The sequence below is a fragment of the Nycticebus coucang genome, chromosome 3 (assembly GCF_027406575.1).
Source record: "Nycticebus coucang isolate mNycCou1 chromosome 3, mNycCou1.pri, whole genome shotgun sequence".
NCBI lineage: Eukaryota > Metazoa > Chordata > Mammalia > Primates > Lorisidae > Nycticebus > Nycticebus coucang.
Window position 1 is genome coordinate 6835467 of NC_069782.1, and position 23118 is coordinate 6858584.

The 23118-nt window shown below is 46.5% G+C and overlaps 1 protein-coding gene across 2 annotated transcripts in view; it reads right to left on the reverse strand.

The window, feature by feature from the left end:
• SREBF2 (sterol regulatory element binding transcription factor 2) overlaps nucleotides 1–23118 on the reverse strand; it is a 70414-nt gene that overhangs the window by 7971 nt on the left and 39325 nt on the right. The window contains exons 7-15 of one of the 2 annotated variants that reach the window (XM_053584787.1): nucleotides 22784–22965; nucleotides 21986–22042; nucleotides 20754–20946; nucleotides 20038–20219; nucleotides 17324–17591; nucleotides 12389–12558; nucleotides 3415–3583; nucleotides 1810–1927; nucleotides 1515–1624 (exon numbers count right to left, since the gene is read on the reverse strand). In XM_053584787.1, the coding sequence (XP_053440762.1) occupies nucleotides 1515–1624; nucleotides 1810–1927; nucleotides 3415–3583; nucleotides 12389–12558; nucleotides 17324–17591; nucleotides 20038–20219; nucleotides 20754–20946; nucleotides 21986–22042; nucleotides 22784–22965 (1449 nt within the window). The remainder of the gene's footprint in view (nucleotides 1–1514; nucleotides 1625–1809; nucleotides 1928–3414; nucleotides 3584–12388; nucleotides 12559–17323; nucleotides 17592–20037; nucleotides 20220–20753; nucleotides 20947–21985; nucleotides 22043–22783; nucleotides 22966–23118) is intronic. The other variant, XM_053584789.1, reaches the window with a different exon arrangement.

The window sequence follows — 23118 nt, forward strand, 5'->3', positions numbered from 1 at the left end:
GTAAAAAGTTAGAACTAGTCACGGTGGCTCATGCCTGTAATCCTAGTACTCTGGGAGGCCAATGTGAGAGCAATACCTGAGCTCAGGAGTTGGAGAACAGCCTGAGCAAGAGTGAGACCCCATCTCTACTAAAAATAGAAAAATGAGTCAGGCATTGTGGCTGGTGCCTATAGTCCCAGCTCCTTGGGAGATGAAGGCAAGGGGACTGCTTGAGCCCAGGAGTCTGAGGTTGCTGTGAGCTAGGCTGATGCCACCACCCTAGTACTCTACCCAGGACAAGAGTGAGATTCTGTCTCAAAAGAAAAAAAAAAGTAAAACATTGGATATAACCTAAACTTCTGATAGCTATAAAGAATGGTGTCTTCAAGTATCTATAACAGGCTCATATTAAAATATTTAAAGTCTTTTCCTCTCTCAGCTTTAGCTTTTTTCAACTGAAAAATGATGACACTAGTGACCTCACAAAACAGTGGGGATGGTCACGTAAGAAGAAAGGCGTGAGAGCATGTACTTTTCTTTCTGTTTTTAGGGGGGGACCAGGGAACAGACATCAGGCAAGAAAGCACATGCTTTTCTAAACTCTTACAACAGAAAAGAGGCTCACCCTACTCAGTGAGTAGGGCACCGGCCATGTATACTGATGCTGGTGGGTTTGAGTTCGGCCTGGGCCTGCTAAACAACGACAACTGCAACCAAAAAACAGTCAGGTGTGGCCGGCACCTGTAATCCCAGCTACTCAGGAGGCTGAGGCAAGAGAATCACTTAAGTCCAAGAGTTGGAGGTTGCTGTGAGCTGTGACACCATGGCACTCTACCCAGGGGGACATAGTAAGACTCTGCCTCAAAAAAAAAAAAAAAATAAAATAAAATAAAATAAATAAATAAAAACAATAAAATAGAAAAGAAAGGCTATAAGGTTAGTGGTCATGATGGCGGTGGTTGTGTTTCTGCGATCTTTCCCTCAAGAGGGAGAGTGGTCAAAGGTAGCTTGGCACCCTTATCTTCCCCAGTGGCCTCAGAAGCCTGAGAATTGGCAGCTGATGTGCTACCACCCCGATGGCGGTTTACGGACAGGTGTTAATTCAGCCAGGGGTTACACCATGAAGCCTAAGGCAATGGGGAAGTGGTAGAGAGGCCCAGATGAAGTCTCTTCAGCAGACTGTGAGGACTGAGAATAGCACCAGAGCCCACTCTGCAGCTGAGAGGTGAGTCCCCACCAGCCCTGGTGCCTGGACCACTTGGTGCCTGCTCTTCTGGGCATTTGGGAAGGGTCCTGACCAGGTCCACACAGCCAAGGCCTGAGGAAGATGTTAACTTACTCTTTGTCCCATTTATCTGAGAATCATCATTTCCTGTCGCCAGAATGCTGCTCAGGAAGGGGTAACTGTGAGGTAGTTGCAGATATGAACTTGGGATACAGAGAAGATGCCTGAGCACACACTCATACAACCCTGGAGCTTGAGAGCAAAACAGCTATGAAAGATGGACCTCAGTACCCCTGAGACTATGGCTTACCCAGGGCTGACTTGAGCACGGAGCTACTGGAGAGTGGTGGGGTCACAATCCCCACAGAGTCCACAAAGGAATGAAGTAATTTCAGGTATTCTAGAGCACTGGAGAATTCACTAGAAAGAAAGTTTCCTGAACATCAAAACATACACAAGGACCACGCTCATGGTCTGGCTGTTTAGCCCTCTAGCTCTAAGACCCAATGGCCATTTCTGGTCCCCTCTCCCCCATCACCCTAGGCACATTTACACCTTTTCCCCTGCTGCCTGGGAGGACAGCAGGGCTAGCCTGGGGACTTTACCAACTCTCTTCTTCATGGTCTCCAGCCTTCTTCTTAGCTTGGGGTTTGACCAAGGACTCCACAGCTCTCTCCAGAAGGTTTTTGCAGAAGGCCTGGTGGACCTGGGCAATGGGGTCAGCTGAAAAAGGAGACACATTAAATGAGTTTTATTTATGAGCCCATTTTGGTCTTTATCGATAACAGAGAATGGGCAGAGGAACCCAAGAAATAGCTACGGCCTGCACCTGGGAACTGATTTCCCCTTCTCATGCAAACCCAGAATGACCATGCCGAACAGGTAGAGGCAGGGAAGGGTGACCAACCCACACTGAGGGGCACAGACTGTGTAGTTCTGGATTTGCTGGGGGTGGGTGGGTGGGTAGAACAGGAGGGTGCTGTGTCTCTCAGTACAGTGCTCAGTACTTCATTCAGTTGGCAGCTATAAGATGGAGCTTCATCAAAAAACAGAAAATGGACAAGTGGACAGCCATCTCGAGTCTCAGGGGCTGTCTCTTCTCCCTGTGGCTTAGGAGAACAACTAGCCCAGGAGAAAAAGGTGGTGGCTGCTGACATGCTCATGACCATGAAGAACCCTGCTCCTGTTTTTCCAGAGCCTTGTCATGGAATCTGTGATCAGCAATGACCTGGATGAGCTGAATAAACCAGGGACAATAGCTAACTTTCACCGACAGATTCCCTTACTGGGTAGCGCAAATCATGGCAGCACCAGCCTTTTCTCTCCCCTTACATGTGGCAGACCCGTGGATCTTGATCTGATGATGATGATGATGAGGAGGAGCACTTAGGAATATATGTTGGGTGAAAAGGCCTAGAGCCAGAGACAGCAAGAGGTGAAAATGCCAGCGGGAAGCCTGTATTTAGCCAGCAAGGGTGGGATGGGAAGTTTAGGACTGCTTTTGCTTTCACCTTTTACTTTTTGTTGTGGGACACAATTCTCATATTGGGCAATAAAGTTATTATTTAAAAAACAAAAGGACAGCAGACCTCCACACATTTAACACACATCCCTGGATCTGCAGAACCTTACTCTCCCCACAGAATCCCAACTGGGGGGAAGGGGGGTAAGCATAGCAGAAAGCAGAAAGCCACTGAGTGCACAAGGTCTAAGTCAACCTTGACGGGCCTGTGTGCTTCAAGGCCTGGCGAGTCAACTCCAATCACTGTCAACTGCCAGGGACAGAAAGCCAGCACCTCCTTCCAATGCCTGGAGCCCCATCCCTGTCACCACGCCGAGCACTTGATGACCGCCTGCCACCTATTATTCCCTAACTGCTCCACACATGTCTGTCTGCTTTCCCAGTGGGGCCGGAAGACCGGGGGCCAGGGAACAGCAAGTGCTACACATCCTTTGTATGTCTCCAAAGTGCCAGGACAGGGCTGCAAGACAGTTGATGTTCGAATGCCAGAGAGAGCAGAGCCCACCCGAGTTGCCAACAGTCTGATCAGGTTTGTGACCTTACGCAAGTTACTCAACCTTCCCGAGCCTCACTTAAAACAAACAAATGGATCAAGTAAGACTGAGATAATCTGCATCGCCACATGTTGTAACCCTGCCATGGTGGCTCTCATGGCTTTCTCCAACTCTGGCTGTGAGGGTGTTCTCACCTGGGTTCCTCTGGGCACAGTACAGACTCTCCTTGGCAGCTGACTTCACGGACCAGCTCCGCTCCATGAAAAACTTCTGGCCCAGAGGGTGGCAGAGCCAGCGAAGGGAGTCAGGGACAGCACTGCGCTCAGAGCCACACAGACTTTGGGCTCGACTGAGGAAGTAGCTCTGTGGAAGGACAAGGACCAGGGATAACACCAAGGTAGCAGAATGCTGGTTGCAGCCACTGTGGGACCATTAGAAAGCACTGTGGTGGAAACTAGCTTGGGGGGAGATTGGGAGAGATCAGTGGAGGGTTAGGACCCGCATGCATACCTGGAAGTAAACCCTGTCACTGAAACCAGGGCAAGTGCTCCAGTGGCGCCTGCCAAGCTTGGTAACTAGGTCCAAACCCTAGCAGGAGGGGAGGGAGCAGCCACAGGGTATGTGGGGAGGGCTCTGCTGCACCTTGTCCTGCTGGGGCTGCTGATCCCTACTGGTATCTGGTTCTCACCCTGCAGGCGTTCAATCTATAGGCGAGCAGGGCAGGGGGGGGCAGTTTGCCAAGGAGAGGCCTCAGAGGCCACCCAGTGCTGCACGGCACCTTCAGCCCCGCGAGTGCCAAGCAAGGCAGCCAGTTGGCTCCTGGGACTTGTGCTCACCTGTCATTTTAATTATATATCTTCTGGAGTATTTTTAGGTAGAACTGTATTTTGCTTTGACCAATTTTTCACTTCTTTTACATTTGGGTATAAAGAGTGTAAAACAGTGCGTAGCACTTAGCAAGCGGCCAGGATCAAATCAGATAGTCCTGGAACAAAGGGCAGCTGGGGGCTTGTTGTGCACATGTGTGAGTGACACCCTCTCCACAAAACTGGACCTGCAAGGGCAGCCCCCTAAAGAAACCCCCACATGAACCTCCAACATAAACACCAGCCTACAAGGAAAGGCCAAGAGGAGCTTTGCAAGTCTCTTTGCTGGGCAATTCAGAGCCAGTGTCCCAGTCTCCAGGCCCCTTCTTCAATCCATATGATGACTCAAAATAGGCTGATGTAAATAAGGAGCTGAGCAATGAAGGACAGGGGGGAGGGAAAAACACAGACAGCACCGGGAGCCCCGAGGAGGGGCTGCTGGGTTGAGACCCCGTGGACTTCATCCTTCACACTTTAGCCCCTGCCTTTGCAATGAGTGTAGCTGTTTCACAGTCTGGTTCAGTCTGATGGTTCTGACCTTTACTGGGCTCAAAGTAGCCATCAGCTAATATAGCAGCTTCAGAAGACTTGAATGCCAGCGTTAGAAATAGCACTGCCAAAGGAACTCTTAAGGACATAGACAGGGGAGACTATTCTCTCCAGGAGAACCTGGAGGAAACTGCCTGAATCTGAGAGGAAACAACCTGGCCAAAGTGCTCTACAGATACACACTAATACTCTCATGATGGCTTACAGAACAAGATATGGCATTCACTTCAATTTCTAATCACAGGGGCAGTGGCACAAATAGTCTTTCCTCCTCTTTGCTGACCAGCCTTGAGCAAAGGAGACTGGAGAACAGGTGTAGAGCAGCCCCATGACCTTCTGCTGACCCTCCACAAAGACCGAACCTGAGCTACTAACTGCAGTGGTGGGAGAATAGTAACTGAGGAGCCAGAGGCTGGGGATAGAGGGGCATTGTGATTCCAGGTCTTCTTTGAATCCCCAAATCTTCTAACACTTGACTCCAACTGTCTCCAAGAACAGTCTCTTCCACCTGCCTTATCAGCAAGGGAGCCTGGTGGTTGCTTCAGGGAAAATTGAGGACCAACTGGTTCCTCAGTAGGGCCCAAATGTCACAAACAGAAGCAGAAACAAAGCCTAGTAAAGGTCATGTGGGAAGAGGAGCCCAGAGAGGCCAATCAGGAAATCATTAAGTTAAAACACATTTTTCTTTTTTCTTTGAGACAGTCTCACTTTGTTATCCCGGCTAGAGTGCTGTGGTGTCAGTCTAGCTCACAGCCAACCACAATGGCCAGCTAATATTTTTATTTATTTATTTATTTTTGAGACAGAATCTCACTAGGTCGTCCTCAATAGAGTGCCATGGCATCACAGCTCACAGCAACCTCAAACTCTTGGACTTAAGTGATTCTCTTGCCTTAGCATCCCAAGTAGCTGGGACTACAGGCGCCAGCCACAATGCCCAGCTATTTTCTTGTAGTTGTCATTGTTGTTTAGCAGGGTTTGAACCTACCAGCCCCAGTGCACCCTAACCACTGAGCTAAGGACGCCGAACCTAATTTTTTATACTTTTAGTAAAGACAAGGTTTTGTTCTTGCTCAGGCTGGTCTTGAACTCCTCAGCTCAAGGGATCCTCCCACACTGGCCTCCCAGAGTGCTAGCATTATAGGTGTGAGTCATCGCACCAGGCTTATTTTTAATTTCTTTTATTGAGAGAGTTTCACTTTGTCATCCTTGGTAGAGTGCTGTGACGTCACAGATCACAGCAGCCTCCAGCTCCTGGGCTCAAGCGATTCTCTTGCCTCAGCCTCCCAAGTGGCTGGGACTATAGGTGCCCGCCACAATGCATGGCTGTTTTTAGAGGCAGGGTCTCACTCTGGCTCAGGCTGGTCTCGAACCTGTGAATTCAGGCAATCCACCTGCCTCAGCCTGCCAGAGTGCTAGGATTACAGGTGTGAGCCACCACGCCTGGCTTTTAAATATATCACTGGATTCAAAGCTGCTTCTTCCCTTTTAAAAAAGTACTGTCTGTGTTTCTTAATCTATCTCCTCCCAAGAGAAGCAGAAGAAAGGGGCAGTTACATTAGAGAAGACAGCTCTTCTTTTTCCATCTTACTAAATATGCAATTTTGGCAATACTATTAAAGTTTTAAATATTTATATCCTTTGCCACAGCATCACCAGCTCTAGGGAGTTAGTCTGAGGAAGCACTTGTAGAAATGTGTGAACACAACGTAGATAAATGCTCCCTGCAGTACTGCTTGTCACAGCAAATACCAGAAACAACCCAAATGTCCATCAGCAGCACTAAATACTTCTGTAAAGATTTACCATTAGGTTTATTGTACCCTCAATGAATCACCAACAATAAAAAAAAAAAAAAAAAAAAACTCCATAAAGGAGATTATAAGAAAAAAAAAAAAAGATTTACCATTAGGTTGAAAAAAGCAAGTGGCAAACACTGCTTAGGGTATAATCACATAACATATATTATAATATATATTTATTAATATGGACAGGAAAAAAAGCTCTGAGGAAATACACATTGAAAGTTCACTGCTTGGGGCTGGGTGCAGTGGCTCGCACCTGTAATCCCAGCACTTTGAGAGGCTGAGGAGGGTGGATTGCCTGAGCTCACAGGTTTGAGACCAGCCTGACCCAGAATCAGAGCCAGATCTTGTCTGTAAAAAGTAGCCAGGCATTGTGGCGGGCACCTGTAGTCACAGCTACTTGGGAGGCTGAGGCAACAGGATTGCTTGAACCCAAGAGTTTGAGGTTGCTGTGAGCTGCAATGCCACGGAACTCTACTGAGGGCTACAAAGTGAGACTCTGTCTCAAAAAAAAGAAAAAAAAAAAGTTCACTGCTTGCTCAGCATACCTAGCATTTTCTGGCGGAAGGGGCATGTGGTGTGGGGCAATTTAAGGCTACCATTTTCCTGTCCTCAGCTGCCATATATGCCTTCTGCAAATGGGCTGAGTCCCTTTTAAAGGGCAGTTGTGTCTTAGCAATAAGGACAAATGAAACTCTACTGGGGCTTTGGGATGAAAAGATGATCTTAAAATTAGTGTGGGAAGGTAAGAGAACAAAAAAATAGTCCCTAAAGGGCAGTGCCTGGGGCTCAAGGAGTAGGGCGCTGGTCCCATATGCCAGAGGTGGTGGGTTCAAACCCAGCCCCGGCCAAAAAAAAAAAAAAAATAGTCCCTAAAACTAGAGGACTGACACATCCAGACATTATAACACATTAGAACACACAGCCAACAGTGTTGTATGGTGGAGGTGCAAAGAACAGACTAGAATTCAGAAGCAGAGCCAACACACACAGAGATGTGATTTATTTAAAAAGGCACCACTTAGTGCATTGGGGAAAGGACAGGTTTCTTTCTTTCTTTTTTCCTAAATAACAGATCTGGGTCAGACATACCCATATTAAAAAAAAACAGGACCTTTTATGGGCGGTGCCTGTGGCTCAAAGGGGTGGGGCGCCAGCCCCATATGCTGGAGGTGGCAGGTTCAAACCCAGCCCCGGCTAAAAACTACAAACAAACAAACAATGGACCTTTTGTACCCCTAACCTCTTAACTCATACAAAAATCAGTTTCAGAGGGATTAGGTATCTGTGTGTTAATAATATAAAATAAAGCTTCTAGAAGACATAGGAGAATATCTTCATTATTTTGAGGTATGGCAAAGCTTTACTGAATAGGACACAATATCTGACTATAAAGGAAAAGTCTAATCTAGATTTTGGTAAAGTAAGAATTTGTGCTATCAATAGATACCTTTAGTTGCCGGCTGGGGCGCGCCGGTGGCCAGGAGGGAGAGACAAGGAGGAGGAGGAGGATGAGGAGGAGGTGACACTGATGATAAAAATCCATTCAAGAATTTAGATGTGACATCTGCAGCAGGTTCAGATCTCTCAGCTATAAGACAAACGGGATACTTCCTACGGATTGTCATCTATTATGCACTGAGCCAAACTTCGTTACTGAAATTGTCTGGGTGAGGGGCCTGCTGGGTCCAGTGATGCACTAGTAGACAAAGAAGTTGAAAAAGAAGTCTGGCATGTTCCTTGGATGACTGGCAGAGTATTACACCAATATGGCATCAAGCCCTACTGTGATCCCAAGGATTTCATGGCTAAAAAAAAATAAAATAAGAAATTTTTATAAAAAAAAAAAATAGATACCTTTAAGAGAAAGAATAGGCTTGGTGCCCATAGCTCAGTGGGAAGGGCACCAGCCACATACACCGAGGCTGGCGGGTTCAAGCCCAGCTCGGGCCTGCTAAACAACAACGACAACTGCAACCAAAAAATAGCCAGGTGTTGTGGCGGACACCTGTAGTCACAGCTACTTGGGAGGCTGAGGCAAGGGGATTGTTTGAACCCAAGAGTCTGAGGTTGCTGTGAGCTGTGATGATATAGCACTCTATTGAGGGCAACATAGTGAGACTCTATCTCAAAAAAAAAAAAAAAAAAAAGAGAGAGAGAGAGAGAATGAATAGGCAAGCCACAGAGTAGAAGGTATCTGAAAAGCATGTATCTAACAAAGGATTAGATCCAGAATAAAGAACTCCTCTAGTCAATGAGAAGACAGATATCCCAAATAAGAAGTAAGAGTTGAATAGGGTTCTACGAGAGACTATCCAAATCGCCAAAACCATGAAAAGGTGCTCACTGCCATTAATGACCTGGGAAATACAAATGAAAACTATAATGAGATATACTAGAAGGGCTAAAAACAAAAAGGATACCATTACATGTTTGGTAGGAAACTCTGGTACACTGTTGGTGAAAATCGGTTCAATCACTCTGGACACAGGCATAACCTCTGGCATAGACATAACCCTCTGCCATTCCTAAAAAGGAAGCTATGTGTTCACTGAAACGTGTACCAGGAGGTCCACAGCAGCACTCTTCACAATAACCCAAACCAGAAAACAACTCAAAAGTCCATCTACGGGTGGTGCCTGTGGCTCGGAGAGTAGAGTGCCGGCCCCATATACTGAGGGTGGTGAGTTCAAACCCAGCCCTGGCCAAACTGCAACAACAACAACAACAACAAATACAAAAATAAATAAACTTAATTAAAAAAAAGAAAGTCCATCTACATAGTCTAGTCATACAATGATGAAGTACTGTAAAGCAATGAGAATAACAATATAATTTTCTTTTTGTTTTTGAGAGACAAGGTCTTGCTCTGTCCTCCAGACTGGACTGAACTGTCCTGACCATAGCTCACTGCAATCTTGAACTGGGTTCAAATGTTCTTTCTGGCTCAGCCTCCCAACCAGGTGGGACTACAAGTGCATGCCACCATGCCTGGTAAATGTTTTTTTGTGGAGATGTATTGCTGTGTTGCCTGGGCTAGACTTGAACTTTTGGCCTCAAGCTATGCTCTTGCCTTGGCCTACCAAAGTGCTGGGATTATAGGTATGAGCCACTACACCCCGCCTAGAATGAATAATCTATAACTTTGTGACAACATAAATGAATCTTACACATAACACTGAGCAAAAGAAGCCAGACACAAAGCAGTACCTTTAAAGCAGTACATACTGCCTGACTCTCCTTATATAAAGTTTAAACAGAGGCGAAACATCTGAGTTAAATGGGATGGTGGTTGCCCTTGGCTGGAAGGGCAGGAGAAAGGGACAGTTTAGAGACTGCAAGGCAGTCCAAGTGAGCCTTCAGAGATCTTGTTTCTGTTTCTTGATCTGTTCACTGGTCATATGGGTGTGTTTACTTTGTGAAGTCACTGAACTGTGTATTTATGATTTGTATATTTTCCTACATGCATATTGTACTTTAGTAAAAAGCTTACAGAAACAACAAGCAGATTGAACTATAGTAACAGAATTTAGAATAGTGGTTAATTGGGTGGGGAGCAAGTAGAGTGGGGAGAAGGACCTGAAGGAAGCTTCTGAGGGAGAATGTTCTCTATCTCTCTCTTTTTTATTTTTTGGAGATAGTGTCTTGTTCTGTTCACTGAGGCTGGAGTGTAACGGTGTCATCATAGTTCATAGCAACTTCAAACTCCTAGGCTCAGGTGATCCTCCTGCTTCAGCCTCTTGAGTAGCTGGGACTACAGGTGCCTACCACCACACATAACTTTTTTTTTTTTTTTTTGGTTGTAGCCGTCATTGTTGTTTGGCAGGCCCAGGCTGGATTCGAACCCACCAGCTCACGTGTATGTGGCTGGCACCTTAGCCGCTTGAGCCACAGGCACTGAGACTATTTTTTTTTAATTGCAGTTGCTTCGCTGTTGTTTTAGCTGGCCTGAGCCAGGTTTGAACTCGCCACCTTTGGTGCATGTAGCTGGCTGTAACCACTGTGATACAGGCACCAAGCCAGCTATTTTTTTTTTTTAAAGACAGTCTTACTTTGTCACCCTTGGTAGAGTGCCATAGCTCACAGCAACCTCAAACTCTTGAGCTCAAGTGATTCTCTTACCTCAGCCTCCCAAGTAGGTGGGACTATAGCTGCCCGCCACAATGCTCAGCTATTTTTAGAGATAGGGTCTCACTCTTGTTCAGGCTGGTCTCGAACTCGTGAGCTCAGGGCAATCCACCTGCCTTGGCCTCCCAGGGTGCTGGGATTTCAGGCGTGAGCCATTGCGCCTGGCTAATTGTTTTATTTTTTTGTAGAGATGAGATCTTACTCTTGCTCAGACTGGTCTTGACCTCCTGGCCTCAAGTAATCTTCCCACCTTGGCTTCCCAAAGTGTTAGGATTATAGGAGTGAGCCAATGCACCTGGCCATGTTCTATTTCTTGATCTGGGTGGTTATTACATGGGTGAACTCACTTTGTGAAAATTCATTAAGTTAAAACATATGTTTTTCTACATGTATGTTTTACTTTGATAAAATAAATGTCTTCAGGGCAGCGCCTGTGGCTCAGTGGGTAGGGCGTCGGCCCCATATACCAAGGGTGGCGGGTTTGAACTCGGCCCTGGCCAAATTGTAACAAAAAATAGCTAGGCATTGTAGCCGGCACCTGTAGCCCCAGCTGAGGCAAGAGAATCAATCACCTAAGCCCACAAGTTGGAGGTTGCTGCGAGCTGTTACACCATGGCACTCTACTGAGAGCAATAAAGTGAGACTCTATCTCTAAAAATAAATAAATAAATAAATAAATAAATGTCTTCAAAACACTTTTGAGAGCTACAGAAATTACACGTGTGATGACATCAGTCCAGAGCACTAAAACAAACAAACTGAATAGGGGAGCGGCCTGTCCAATGCTTCCTCCTCCCAGCCTTGATTCAGTGTTTCCAGAAAGCCTACCCCTGAGTTCGCCTGAGACCAGCTCAGGGGCTCAGTATACTCTGTAGGCAAAGGGCTAGCCCTGTCCTAATACCCATCTCAGAAGGTACTGATGGCTGTATCTCTATCTGGATTCCCTACGAGACCCAATGCCCCCCAAGGACGGGGAAAATGCCCTGCGCAAGACTGGGTACTCAGTAACGTTTGCTGAACCAATCAATCAAGGGAAGAGACTCTCATCTAAGGTCACGGAAACAGGGTTGAGACATGAAAAGTACACTGAGCTTCCCTACGCCACTGGTCACCTAGACTAGTATGATGAACCTCAGGCAACATATCAGTGTCACCATGGGGGAAGTTCCTATTCACTCTCAGCTCATCACTACGGTGAGATATAATAATCCTGTTCTGAATTTATCTGACATATCCAGTAGTCTACCCAAAGTGGAGCACTGAGTAAAACAGACCGGCTTCCACCACGGTCAGAGAAAACCTGAGGCCAGAGACACTGGAGCTAGCTGATAACAAGGGCCAGGATCATCCACTTGAGAATGCCCAAGGCTGGCTCGGGGGCCAGGCATGTGGGAGGTGCTTGATAACCACAATCCTGCCCGGGATCCAGCCTGAGCTCCTTATAGACAGGCACTGATTTTCATTTCTCAGTTCGCAAAACTGCGAACAACACTGGTGCCCAAGAAATACCTTTCAGGTGAATAAAAGAACCAGGAGACATAAACAAGAAATTCCAACAATTTTTATGACCACTTGAAGAGCAGAAGAATCACATATTAACCCAAAGTATGCCCTGTGTCACTGAAGCCATATTCTTACCCCAAGGCACCAAAATATCCTGCCTAATAAGGCCAGAAGGGGAGGAATTTTGGTCTGTTTTAGTCACTGCTTGAAGCACTGGTGGAATGAGGGACTCAAAGAATGCCCTATAGGGCATCTCAGCTGCTGGCTGGGAAGAGTGCTTAGGGAAGGTTTGTAAAAAGAAACTGAAGGGTACTCACAGCCAGGAAGCCCAGCTTGCCCCCACACCGGGTCTTGAGCCCCATGGCAGCAGTCAGATGGATCTCAACCAGAGTGCTTGGTGGGATTTTCTCCTCTGCACATTCAGCCAGGTTCACAGCACATAAGGCCATGTGCACATCTGAACAGGTGGATCCTGCAGGAAGCTTCCCTAGAGTGGGCACAAAGAGACACTAACATTGATAGATCCCAAATAAAACATTTTCCTGCTTTCTTAAGCACAGAGTCACAGTGGAACCAGAGGAGAAACTAGGTGAGCTTTGTGATCAGACAGGCCTTGGATGAGATGCCAGGCTCCAAGATTTACTAGCTCATTCTCTTTTCTACCTCTCAAAGTGGCTGGGGACATAGTGCCCAGCTTTGTCTAATGAGAGCCAGCATGACTGCACTGTCTAGGACTCAGAGCCACCTAATGCAACATTTCCCAAAACAGTGTCAACAATATGGCCACATTCTGCTAATACAGTTCTGTGTGTCCAAATGTTTCAATAAAGGTATGAAAAATGTTTTTAAGGTTGGGCGTGGTAGGTTACACCTGTAATCCTAGCACTTGGGAGGCTGACGCAGGTGGATTGCCTGAGCTCAGAGGTTTGAGACCAGCCTGAATCAGAGCAAGGCCTTGTCTTTAAAAAATAGCTGGGCATTGTGGCATCTGTAGTCCCAGCTACCTGGGAGGCTGAGGCAAGAGAATCACTTAAGCCCAAGAGTTTAAGGTTCTTGTGAGCTACGATGCCACAGCACTCTATTAAGGGTGACAAAGTGAGACTGTCCCCCCCCAAAAAAAAAAAAGTTTTTAAAAAATCAATTTGAGGCTGGGTGTAGTGGCTCACACCTGTAGTCCTAGCACTCCAGGAGGCCAAAGCGGGTGGACTGTCTGAGCTCATGAGTTCAGGACCAGCCTGAGCAAGAGTAAGACTCCATCTCTACTAAAAACAGAAAAACCAAGGCAAGAGGATTGCTAGAGCCCAAGAGTTGGAGGTTGCTATGAGCTATAATGATGCCATAGCACTCTAACTAGGATGATAGAGTGAGACTGTCTCAAAGGAAAAAAAAAAGACCCTCATAATATGCAAGGTGGCCACAAAGTTCATCTGCAATTTAAAGTACTTTACTATTTTGGTCTGTTTTATTCACTGCTTGAAGCATTGGTGGAACGAGCACCTAACCCTCTTGGTGGCATATAAGCACACACCCCTTTGAGAGGGAAGTAACACAAAACTGAGCAATGACAGCTGGGTACAACTTAGGTTAGTATAAAGACAGGAAAGGTTTATCATGCCCTCTCCTAGGACTAAGCAGTAGCTCATCTGGGCGTACCCTGAAGTCAGGGGATGAAGTGCTCTTATATAGTCCTGAGGACCCATCATGGTTCTCCTGAACCTTTCATACTGTTGCTTGCTTTGGTCCTCACTACAGGGGCTGCGAGGCAGCAAGGATAAGCCATCTCCTTGCCTCAGGCTGGCCACAGAAGTACCAATGCCAAGGTCCAGATGAGAAACAAAACCAGGCTTCCCGGGTTCACTCAGCCCTATATTTTTCCTACTTGATTGCCTCGCCTCCCTGGGAGATCTCAGCCCCTACAGTCATTCTGTACTGGCTTGAGTTGTCTGTCTCCTCCAGGAGGCACAAGCTTTCATTTTCAGGGAGAAGGTGGGGAGAGGTTAGTATGGGAATCATACTACATTCACCTCTGTTCCCTCAGTGTCTTGCACAGGGAGTGAGGGTGGAGGCAAGAGTGATGTGAAGCTTCCCAGCTGGAATTCTCCAAAACTTGTAAGGAAGACACAATCTCCTAAACAGAGAGACTTGGGTTTGGGGCTTGTTCTGTCCCCTAAGGCACAGAGAGAGGTGGACAAGATCAAAGTAGGAGACATTTACAGATAAGGACCTTCCAATAAAACTCTACTCTGAGTCCAAGTGTTAAAAATGTATAACTGGGGGTGGTGCCTGTGGCTCAGGGAGTAGGGTGCCAGCCCCTACTGAGGGTAGCAGGTTCAAACCCAGCCCCAGCCAAACTGCAAAGAAAAAATAGCCGGGCGTTGTGGTGGGTGCCTATAGTCCCAGCTACCCAGGAGGCTGAGGCAAGACAATCGCCTGAGCCCAGGAGGTTGTTGTGAGCTATGATGCCAAGGCACTCTACCAAGGGTGGCAAAGTCAGATTCTGTCTCTAAAAAAAATAAATAAATAGGGCGGCGCCTGTGGCTCAGTCGGTAGGGCACTGGCCCCATATACGGAGGGCGGCGGGTTCAAACACGGCCCTGGCTGAACTGCAACCAAAAAATAGCTGGGCGTTGCGGCGGGCACCTGTAGTCCCAGCTACTTGGGAGGCTGAGGCAAGAGAATCGCTTAAGCCCAGGAGTTGGAGGTTGCTGTGAGCTGTGTGATGCCATGGCACTCTACCCAGGGCCATAAAGTGAGACTCTGTCTCTACAAAAAATAAAAAAATAAATAAATAAATAAAAATGCACAACTGGGTTGGGCTTGGTGGCTCACGCTTGTAATCCTAGCACTCTGGGAGGCCAAGGTGGGTGGATCACCTAAGCTCACAGGTTCAAGACCAGCCTGAGCCAGAGCGAGACTTCATATCTTAAAAAAAAAAAAAAAAATAGGTGGGCATTGGTGGCGGGTACCTGTAGTCCCAGCTGTTCGGGAGGCTGAAGCAAGAGAACTGCTTGAGCCCAGGAGTTGGAGGTTGTAGTCCCAGCTACTCGGGGGACTGAGGCAAGAGAATCGCTTAAGCCCAAGAGTTGGAGGTTGCTGTGAGCTGTGATGCCATGGCACTCTACCCAGGATGACAAAGGGAGACTGTTTCAAAAAAAAAAAAAAAGCACGACTGGTTCCATTGTATCATCTCCTGCTCACTCCTCCATCCCCGGTGCCTACATCTATTCCACTGATGGTGAGGCTCCTGGGGGGTTCCAATACCCTTGAGTTACCACATCCTATTGTTATTTTCTGGCCCTTGTCTTCCTAGACACCCCAGCAGCAATGGCTTTCCCTCAGACCTGCTCCTCCCAACACCGAGCCTCTTGGATTCTCCTTGAACCTCTTCAACTGCTCCCCTCCAGCAGCCTCTGCTCAGCTTCCTGTCCTCTACCTGTTCTTTACATGTGGATGTTCTTTCAGATGTCCCTGAGGGTCCCCTTCTCAGCAGTTACCATCTTACCAGACCTCTTGATTTTTCACTCATTCTTTTTTTTTTTTTTTTTGAGACAGAATCTCACTATGTCACCCTTGGTACAGTGCTGTGGCATCATAGCTCACAGCAACCCCAAACTCTTGGGCTCAAGTGATCCTCTTGCCTTAGCCTCCCAAGTAGCTTAGGATTACAGGAGCCTGTCACAACCCCATCTCAGAGATGGGGTCTTGCTATTGCTGAGGCTAGTCTCAAACACCTCACCTCAAGCAATCCACCCACGCTGGCCTCCCAGGATGCTGGGATCACAGGCATGAGCTACCATGCCTGGCCCACCCTCACTCTTTTTGGGCTGCAGAAACTGTACATTCAGGTGCCTACTGCATATTTCCCCTCTATATCTCACAGGCAGGTGTCCAAAATGGAACTCATTACCTTTTCCCTGGCAAAGTTGCTCTTCCTTTTGATTTCTTCACCTTTTGTTTTTTTTTTTTTGAGACATAGTCTCAAGTTGTTGCCCTGGGTAGAGTGCCGTGGCATTACAGCTGACAGCAACCTCCAACTCTTGGGCTTAGGCGATTCTCTTGTCTCAGTCTCCCAAGTAGTGGGACTACAGACGCCCGCCACAATGCCTGGCTATTTTTTGGTTGTAGTGGTCATTGTTTGGTGGGCCTGGGCTGGATTCGAACCCACCAGCTCCGGTGTATGTGGTAGGTACCCTAGTCACTTGAGCTATAGGTGCCGAGCCTCTTTACCTTTGTTGATGGTACCACTATTCACCCAAATTCCCAAGGAAGAAGCCAGTGGGCCATCTTTGCCAGCTCCTTCTCTATCCATCACTCCCAGTGAGTCCAGTCCAATCAACTCCACTTTCTAATTTCTTCATCTGTCTGTTTGGCATCTCTCGTCTTGAAGCTATGTTATATTCTATTTGGCCTCCCTAACTTTAGCCTCAATCCTCTGAGATCCATCCTCTACCTGCTGCCAGAGTGACTCTTCTAAACTTTAAGACCTAATCAGATCATTATTTTCCTAAAATTCTTCCCCACATCCTACTGAAACACTCTAAGATCCCCAGACTGCATCCAGATCCTTCAGGGTCCAGGCACCACTTATGTCCTAGATCCCATTTCTCCTGGCATGGATCACTCTAGGACTATCGATGTGTTATTCTTGAGAGCCACCCACCATGGGACTCCTCTTCTTGGAACGTCCCTCTGCCAAGAAGGCATATCTCCTTCTGCAGAGCTGATGACCTCCACACATCCCTCCATGTGAAACTGGGACCTCCTAGAAAGCCTTTTTTGACACTCAATAGGTACCCACTCTCTCCCAATAAAAACACATTCTTTCTGCGAGTCTAACATACTCACATTGAACTGTTATTCATCTGCTGACCTGTCTGCCTTTCTATCACAATAGGAGCTTACTGAAAGAAATAGTCATATTTCATTGACTCTAAGATGCCATCAATTTTAATTCTCTCCATTAACACTAAGGAAAAACACTGCCAACTAATCTATAGCATGCCACTATTTACAGGACACATCTCAAGCATAAAGATATAAATGTGAAAAAAAAATGCACATTTTAGAATGATGAAATACAGTAGTAAGATATCTTCACAGTAATGGGTGCACAGAGAAGGTTGGTCTGACTACTCTAAAAGAACAGTGTAAAAGGGGCTCAACTAGTGTGAAGAACTGGCAAATCAAGCTAAGGAGCAGAGATGGCATGGAGTGCTTTGCAGTGAGCCAGAGAGTGGTAGCCGCTTCCTCACCTGTGATGTGCAGTTGGTGCAGCCTGTGATAGGCCAGGGCTGCATCCCGGGCACTGGTCTTAGCTTCGTCCTCAAAGTCTGCTGCGGTGGCCTGCCAGCGCTGGAAGACTTTCTTGAGGAGCCAGCGCACCAGGCGTAGCTTCTGTAGGCTGTAGCGGATCACATTCCAGGAGAGGCTGCAGGCCAGGTCCAGGCGGGAGGTGGGCAGTGTCCGACCCAAAACTGACAAGCAGGTTTGTAGGTTGGCAGCAGCAGCTGCAAAATCTCCCTACAAAATAGCAAGGGGGTATAATGTTCACTGGCCTTGCTGTGGCTTTTCTGTTTTGATAGACTTCTGCCCCCCATCCATTATCAGTGTAATTAATACATGCCCATCATAGAAACCTGGGAAACTTCAGTAAGCTACAAAAAAGTAAAAAGAAGCCACCTATAGTCTCATCCCCAGAAAGAATCACTGCTGACCTTCTGAGGTATTTTCCTTCTAGCCTTTTAACTAAATTGGGATTGCACTGTATTCTTTCTTTGAGCAAATGCTAGTCAGAGTTCCCCATGGTAGCTTTTTTTTTTTGAGACTGAGTCTTACTTTATCAACCCCAGTAGAGTGCTGTAGTGTTATAGCTCACAGCAACCTCAGACTCGGGCTCAAGCATTCTCTTGCCTCAGTCTCCCAAATAGCTGGGACCATAGGCACTCACCACAATGCCCGGCTATTTTTTAATAACAGGGTCTTGCTTTAGCTCAGGCTGGTCTCGAACTTGTGACCTCAAACAATCAACCTGCCTCAGCCTCCCGGAGTGCTAGGATTATAGGTGTGAGCCACTGCGCCCGGCCCCTATGGTAGCTTTTGTACATAAGATGGCCACACAGATTTAGATGAAACACATGATTCTTTTAAGTTTTTAGGGTCTCAAAGTGCAGTGCCAGAGGCTGCCAGTAGCATCAGCCCTTATGAGCATGTTAGAAATGCAAACATCAGGGCCTCTGTGTTAGAGACCTCTATAATTCTTATGCCTGCTGAAGTTTGAGAACCATAGTTTTAGGTAAACTTACAGCTACACTTACCCTAACCTAGCTTCCAAACTGAAGTCTAATGGAGAGACTATAGTAGTGTACTGAAGATCTCTCTTTTTCTCATTTTTCTAAGAAGACTTAGGCTGTATGGTTTCGGGAAACTTATTTTTCCCCTACCACACAGCTGGCAGTGCCTATACTTTGCTTCTCATCATTATAGGAGCAGGCAAGGGAAGAGTCTTAAAGATGCTCTCAGAAAGATAATCTCTAAGATGGTGGCTCTATCTTTCCAATGATATCTATCTTTCCACTTGTACTTACAAACTTCCAAAGAGGCAGCTTTCCCTGGCTCCTTCTCTGCCTTTTCCTTGAAGACTGGCTGCTTCCAAGGCCCAGTCTTTGGTTCTCACCCCTTCAGGCTCACCAATCCAGTTTTCCCCTAGTACCCTGTCCCAGCAGATGTGCATCCTCCTTAACACTGGCCCTGACCCTCGTCACCTCCATGGCCTGCCTCCTAGTCACCGCTCACTCTCCAGAGACCTCTCCCACAATTTCTAAGCAACATGGCCTGACAGAGTCTACCATATCTTCCAGCCTCTCCCAACTTTGAGTCAAAGTCACCACCATTTCCCTTTCATTTTACATCTGAAATATTTCCTCATTTTATACCTTTTCTTCTAATTCTAAGTCCTTCCCATCATCTCTTACCTGGCCTATTTCAAGAGGCCCCTACCCTATTTCCACACACTTTGTACTTCACATCTCCCTCTTCCAACCCATCCTTTCTGCAACCACTAGAATAACGCTCAAGAAATACACATCTGAACCTGCCTCTAGGATATATATAGTTTTCTTTCCTTTTTTTTTTTTTTTTGAGACAGAGCCTCAAGCTGTTGCCCTGGGTAGAGTGCCGTGGCATCACAGCTCTCAGCAACCTCTAGCTCCTGGCTTAAGTGATTCTCTTGTGTCAACCTCCCAAGTAGCTGGGACTACAGGTGCTTGTCACAATGCCTGGCTATTTTTTGGTTGTAGTTGTCATTGCTGTTTGGCAGGCCTGGGCTGGATTTGAACCCACCAGCTCTGGTGTATATGGCTGGCATCTTAGCCGATTGAGCCATAGGCGCCGAGTCTATATATATAGTTTTCCAATGAAAACTTTCAGCTAGTATTCTTGTTCAAAAACTTTCTTTGGTTCTTTAGAGAGTGAGGAATAAAGCCCCCAATCAGTTACTAGTAAAAGCCCTTGCCAATTTGGGACCAGACATAATAATAGCCTTTGTCTGTCATCTCTCTCTGACATATCCTACACTCTAGACACACCCATGGAACTTGCTAGTTTCTAAAAAGCCTACCTATTCATGTCATACTGGTGGCTTAGAACGCCCATCTGCCATGCCTGCCCTTTCTCTCCACCCCTGGCAGCACAGCTCAAGCTCTAGGTCCCCTTAGTCTTCTCTTCTGCCCCAAACTACACAGCACCTTTCTCTTCCTCTGTCATACTAGAGTTGATAGATTAGTTTGTGTGCAGGGAACTATCTACACATAGACCCCCTGCCCTGTGACGTTTAGGATCAGGGTCCTTTCTTTCTTCCCATCATCATAAACCTCCACCACAGGACCTTATCATCCACATTGAGAATTCAACAGAAGCTGCTGCGTTATAGGCCAAGCTTTGGGGAGGGAAGGTGGATGGTAGAACTTACCCTGGAGAGGTCCAGGTCTGCCTGCTTCCGGTGTCTCCAGAAGGTCACTGAAGAGCGTGAGTGTGGCTGAATCACTGGCTCCCCGTGGACCAGCAACTTCACAAAGACACTTAGGACAATCATACCATTTACCAGCCATAAGAGAAGAGTTGGCATCATCCAGTCGAACCAGCCCCCAGAACCTAAAGAGGAGCATCGCAGCTGAGCTTGTCAAGAAGGGCCTCATGGAGTGGCCAAGCACCTGACTGACCCCAGCATTGTGACATGAAAGAGACTTCTATCTCATTTTTGGAAGAAAAGGCAGATAATTCTATAACCTAAATAGATAGAAATCCTATAGCCCTTATCACTATGCAGTTGAGTGCCACAAAAATCTTTGTTAGCCAGACAGGGTTAGCACATTGGTTTCACAACTTGGTAAAAAAATACCACATCCTCCTTCAAATATATAACCACCTCCAACCCCTTGTTCCCACTCCAGGGCATTTTTAGCAGTATAGGTTGCTGACTTATTTTGCTTGGTCTGACTGAACTTGGATTTACCTTGTTACTTCTAAAATGCAACTTGCACTAGTCCCTATCAGAAGCAATCAGGCAGAAGCCCACTATAAAAGCAAAGAAAACCCCTCCTTAATAAGCCACAGTTTGTACATAGGACCCTTGTCTTGCCACAGAGGTATACCCACACCCAGGTGGCGCAAGAGGCTCTCACCTACCTGACTCAAATGACAATACACTGCGGCCAGAGCCTGAGTATGTGTGCTGGTCAGAGTCGTAGGACCCTCCCCATTGCAGCAAGGAAGTCAGGGGGTTAAAGGAGAGGCACAGGAAGGTGAGGACACACAGCAGAATTCGTGAACGGTCCACCATGCCCAGCGCTACAGGAGGCGAGTCTGGCTCATCTTTGACCTTCAAAACAGTGCCTCAAGGTTGGAATGAATACCATGTGGGTTTTTACAGCATTGTACATATATATATGTGTGTATATATATATATATGTGTGTGTGTGTGTATATATATATATATATATATCAGGATAGAGATGGGGAGATTTAATTTAAACTCAAGACCATTTAGCCACACAGGAATAAAGCCAGATGGGAACTAGGAAGTCTACAATTCATATATTGCTGTTCAAACACTGGAATATTTGTCCAATTGCTGACTGAGAAAAGTACGTATTCCAAAGAACAAAGGTAGAATAGATTTTCTTTTAAAATAGAGCTTTATCACAAAAAGAACTGTATGACTGTCTCTTTTTAATTCCAGAATAGGCTAAACAAATCTAAAGTGACAGGAAGCCAATGATTCAGTAGTTGCCTGAGGCTGGACAGGGGTGTATGAACTACCTACAAAAGTGTACAAAGGCGCTTTCTGGGGTGATAGAAATGTTCTACATCTTGATTATAGTGACAGTTACACAGCAATGTACATTAAGTTGAAACTCCTGGTAGTGTACTTTTAAAATAGGTATATTTTACTGCATTTAAATTATACCTCAATAAAGCTGATTAAAGACTGTACTTCAGGCGGTGCCTGTGGCTCAGTGAGCAGGGCGCCGGCCCCACATACCGAGGGTGGCGGGTTCAAGCCCAGCCCCGGCCAAACTGCAACAAAAAAATAGCCGGGCGGTGTGGCAGGCGCCTGTAGTCCCAGCTACTTGGGAGGCTGAGGCAGGAGAATTGCCTAAGCCCAGGAGTTGGAGGTTGCTGTGAGCTGTGTGACGCCACAGCACTCTACCGAGGGCGATAAAGTAAAACTCTGTCTCTACAAAAAAAAAAAAAAAAAAAAGACTGTACTTCAGTGTGGATCTATGTAAAAGATTTTTCTTTTTCTAAAATTGTGACATTGTCTCTACCTCCACCCCATCCCCCATTTTAGACAGGGAGGGAGGGGGGAGGAAAGAAGGCTGAAGTTGGATTTCCCCTAAGCCCCAATATGTACATACCACATCACTCCTTTTCAGTATTTTAAATTCGAAATTTTTTTCTGATGACCCAGAAGCCTAAGGCAATTAACAAAACAACAGCCTGTTGTTACTAAAGTATCATATTCATAAAATATTTTAAAAATAGAGCTTCCTTAGTAAAATTAAGTGTATGATACAATCAATACTTAGTCAAAAACAAATAATAAAAGGAAACTTTGTGCTTTTGGAGTTAAAAACTACCAAAGTCAAATATAGCATAGAAGCCAGTGGTCTCCACAGGTTCCCAGGAAGATCATTAGGCTCAGAGCTCTTTTAACCAATTTCATTAAACTACAACTGCCAAGGGCTTTCTTTAGCAACTAAAGGGCCTAAGTTGAAATGTTATCTGTTAAGACTACAAACTGCAATCATTTTTGAAAAGAGGACCCAGAGGCAGCCTCACCCTAAACCAGCTGATCAGCCTGCCTCCCAGAGTGGTCTTGCCAGGACCATTACAGGCAGAAGTAATGAGGCACCTCCAGCAACTCCCAGGGCCCACCAACAGCTGCTGCAATGTCCCAGTTCTGGATTTTGTACTCATTCCTCTCAGCATGACCAGTTAAACCTGAGGGACTGTTTCCACTCCCCTCCCCACAACCCAAATAATTTTTCTCTTTCTTTACTCCTCAGAACCTGGCTAATTTCACAGAATTCTTATTCTTCTCCAGCCTAGGTCCTTTGAACACCTGGCCCTGCCTCTTATCTGTGGCTTTCTCCCTGCTTTCTTAGGGAAAATGGGAGAGATTCCAGGGATCGGGAGATTTCAAAAGCTCATACCTTTGCATCATCCAGCAGAGGGCTTCCTGGCTCAGAGTCAATGGAGTATGGGGAGAAGCCAGCCTGGGATCCTGAGTCAGAAGCTGGGGGGGACATCAGAAGGACATTCTGATTAAAGTCCTCTATCTTCAGGTCCACCTCATTGTCCACCAGACTGCCTAGGTCGATGCCCTTCAGGAGCTCTGCAAAGAAAATCCCACCTGGTAAAAATGATCTGCTTTTATAAAGCTTTCCCCGGGCAGGGGCTGGGCCTGGTAAGGCCTTGTACGTATCTGTGGGCATGCCCTAGTGCCCAGCACACCTTGGCCTAGCAACCTTTGCTCAGTGAGCACACT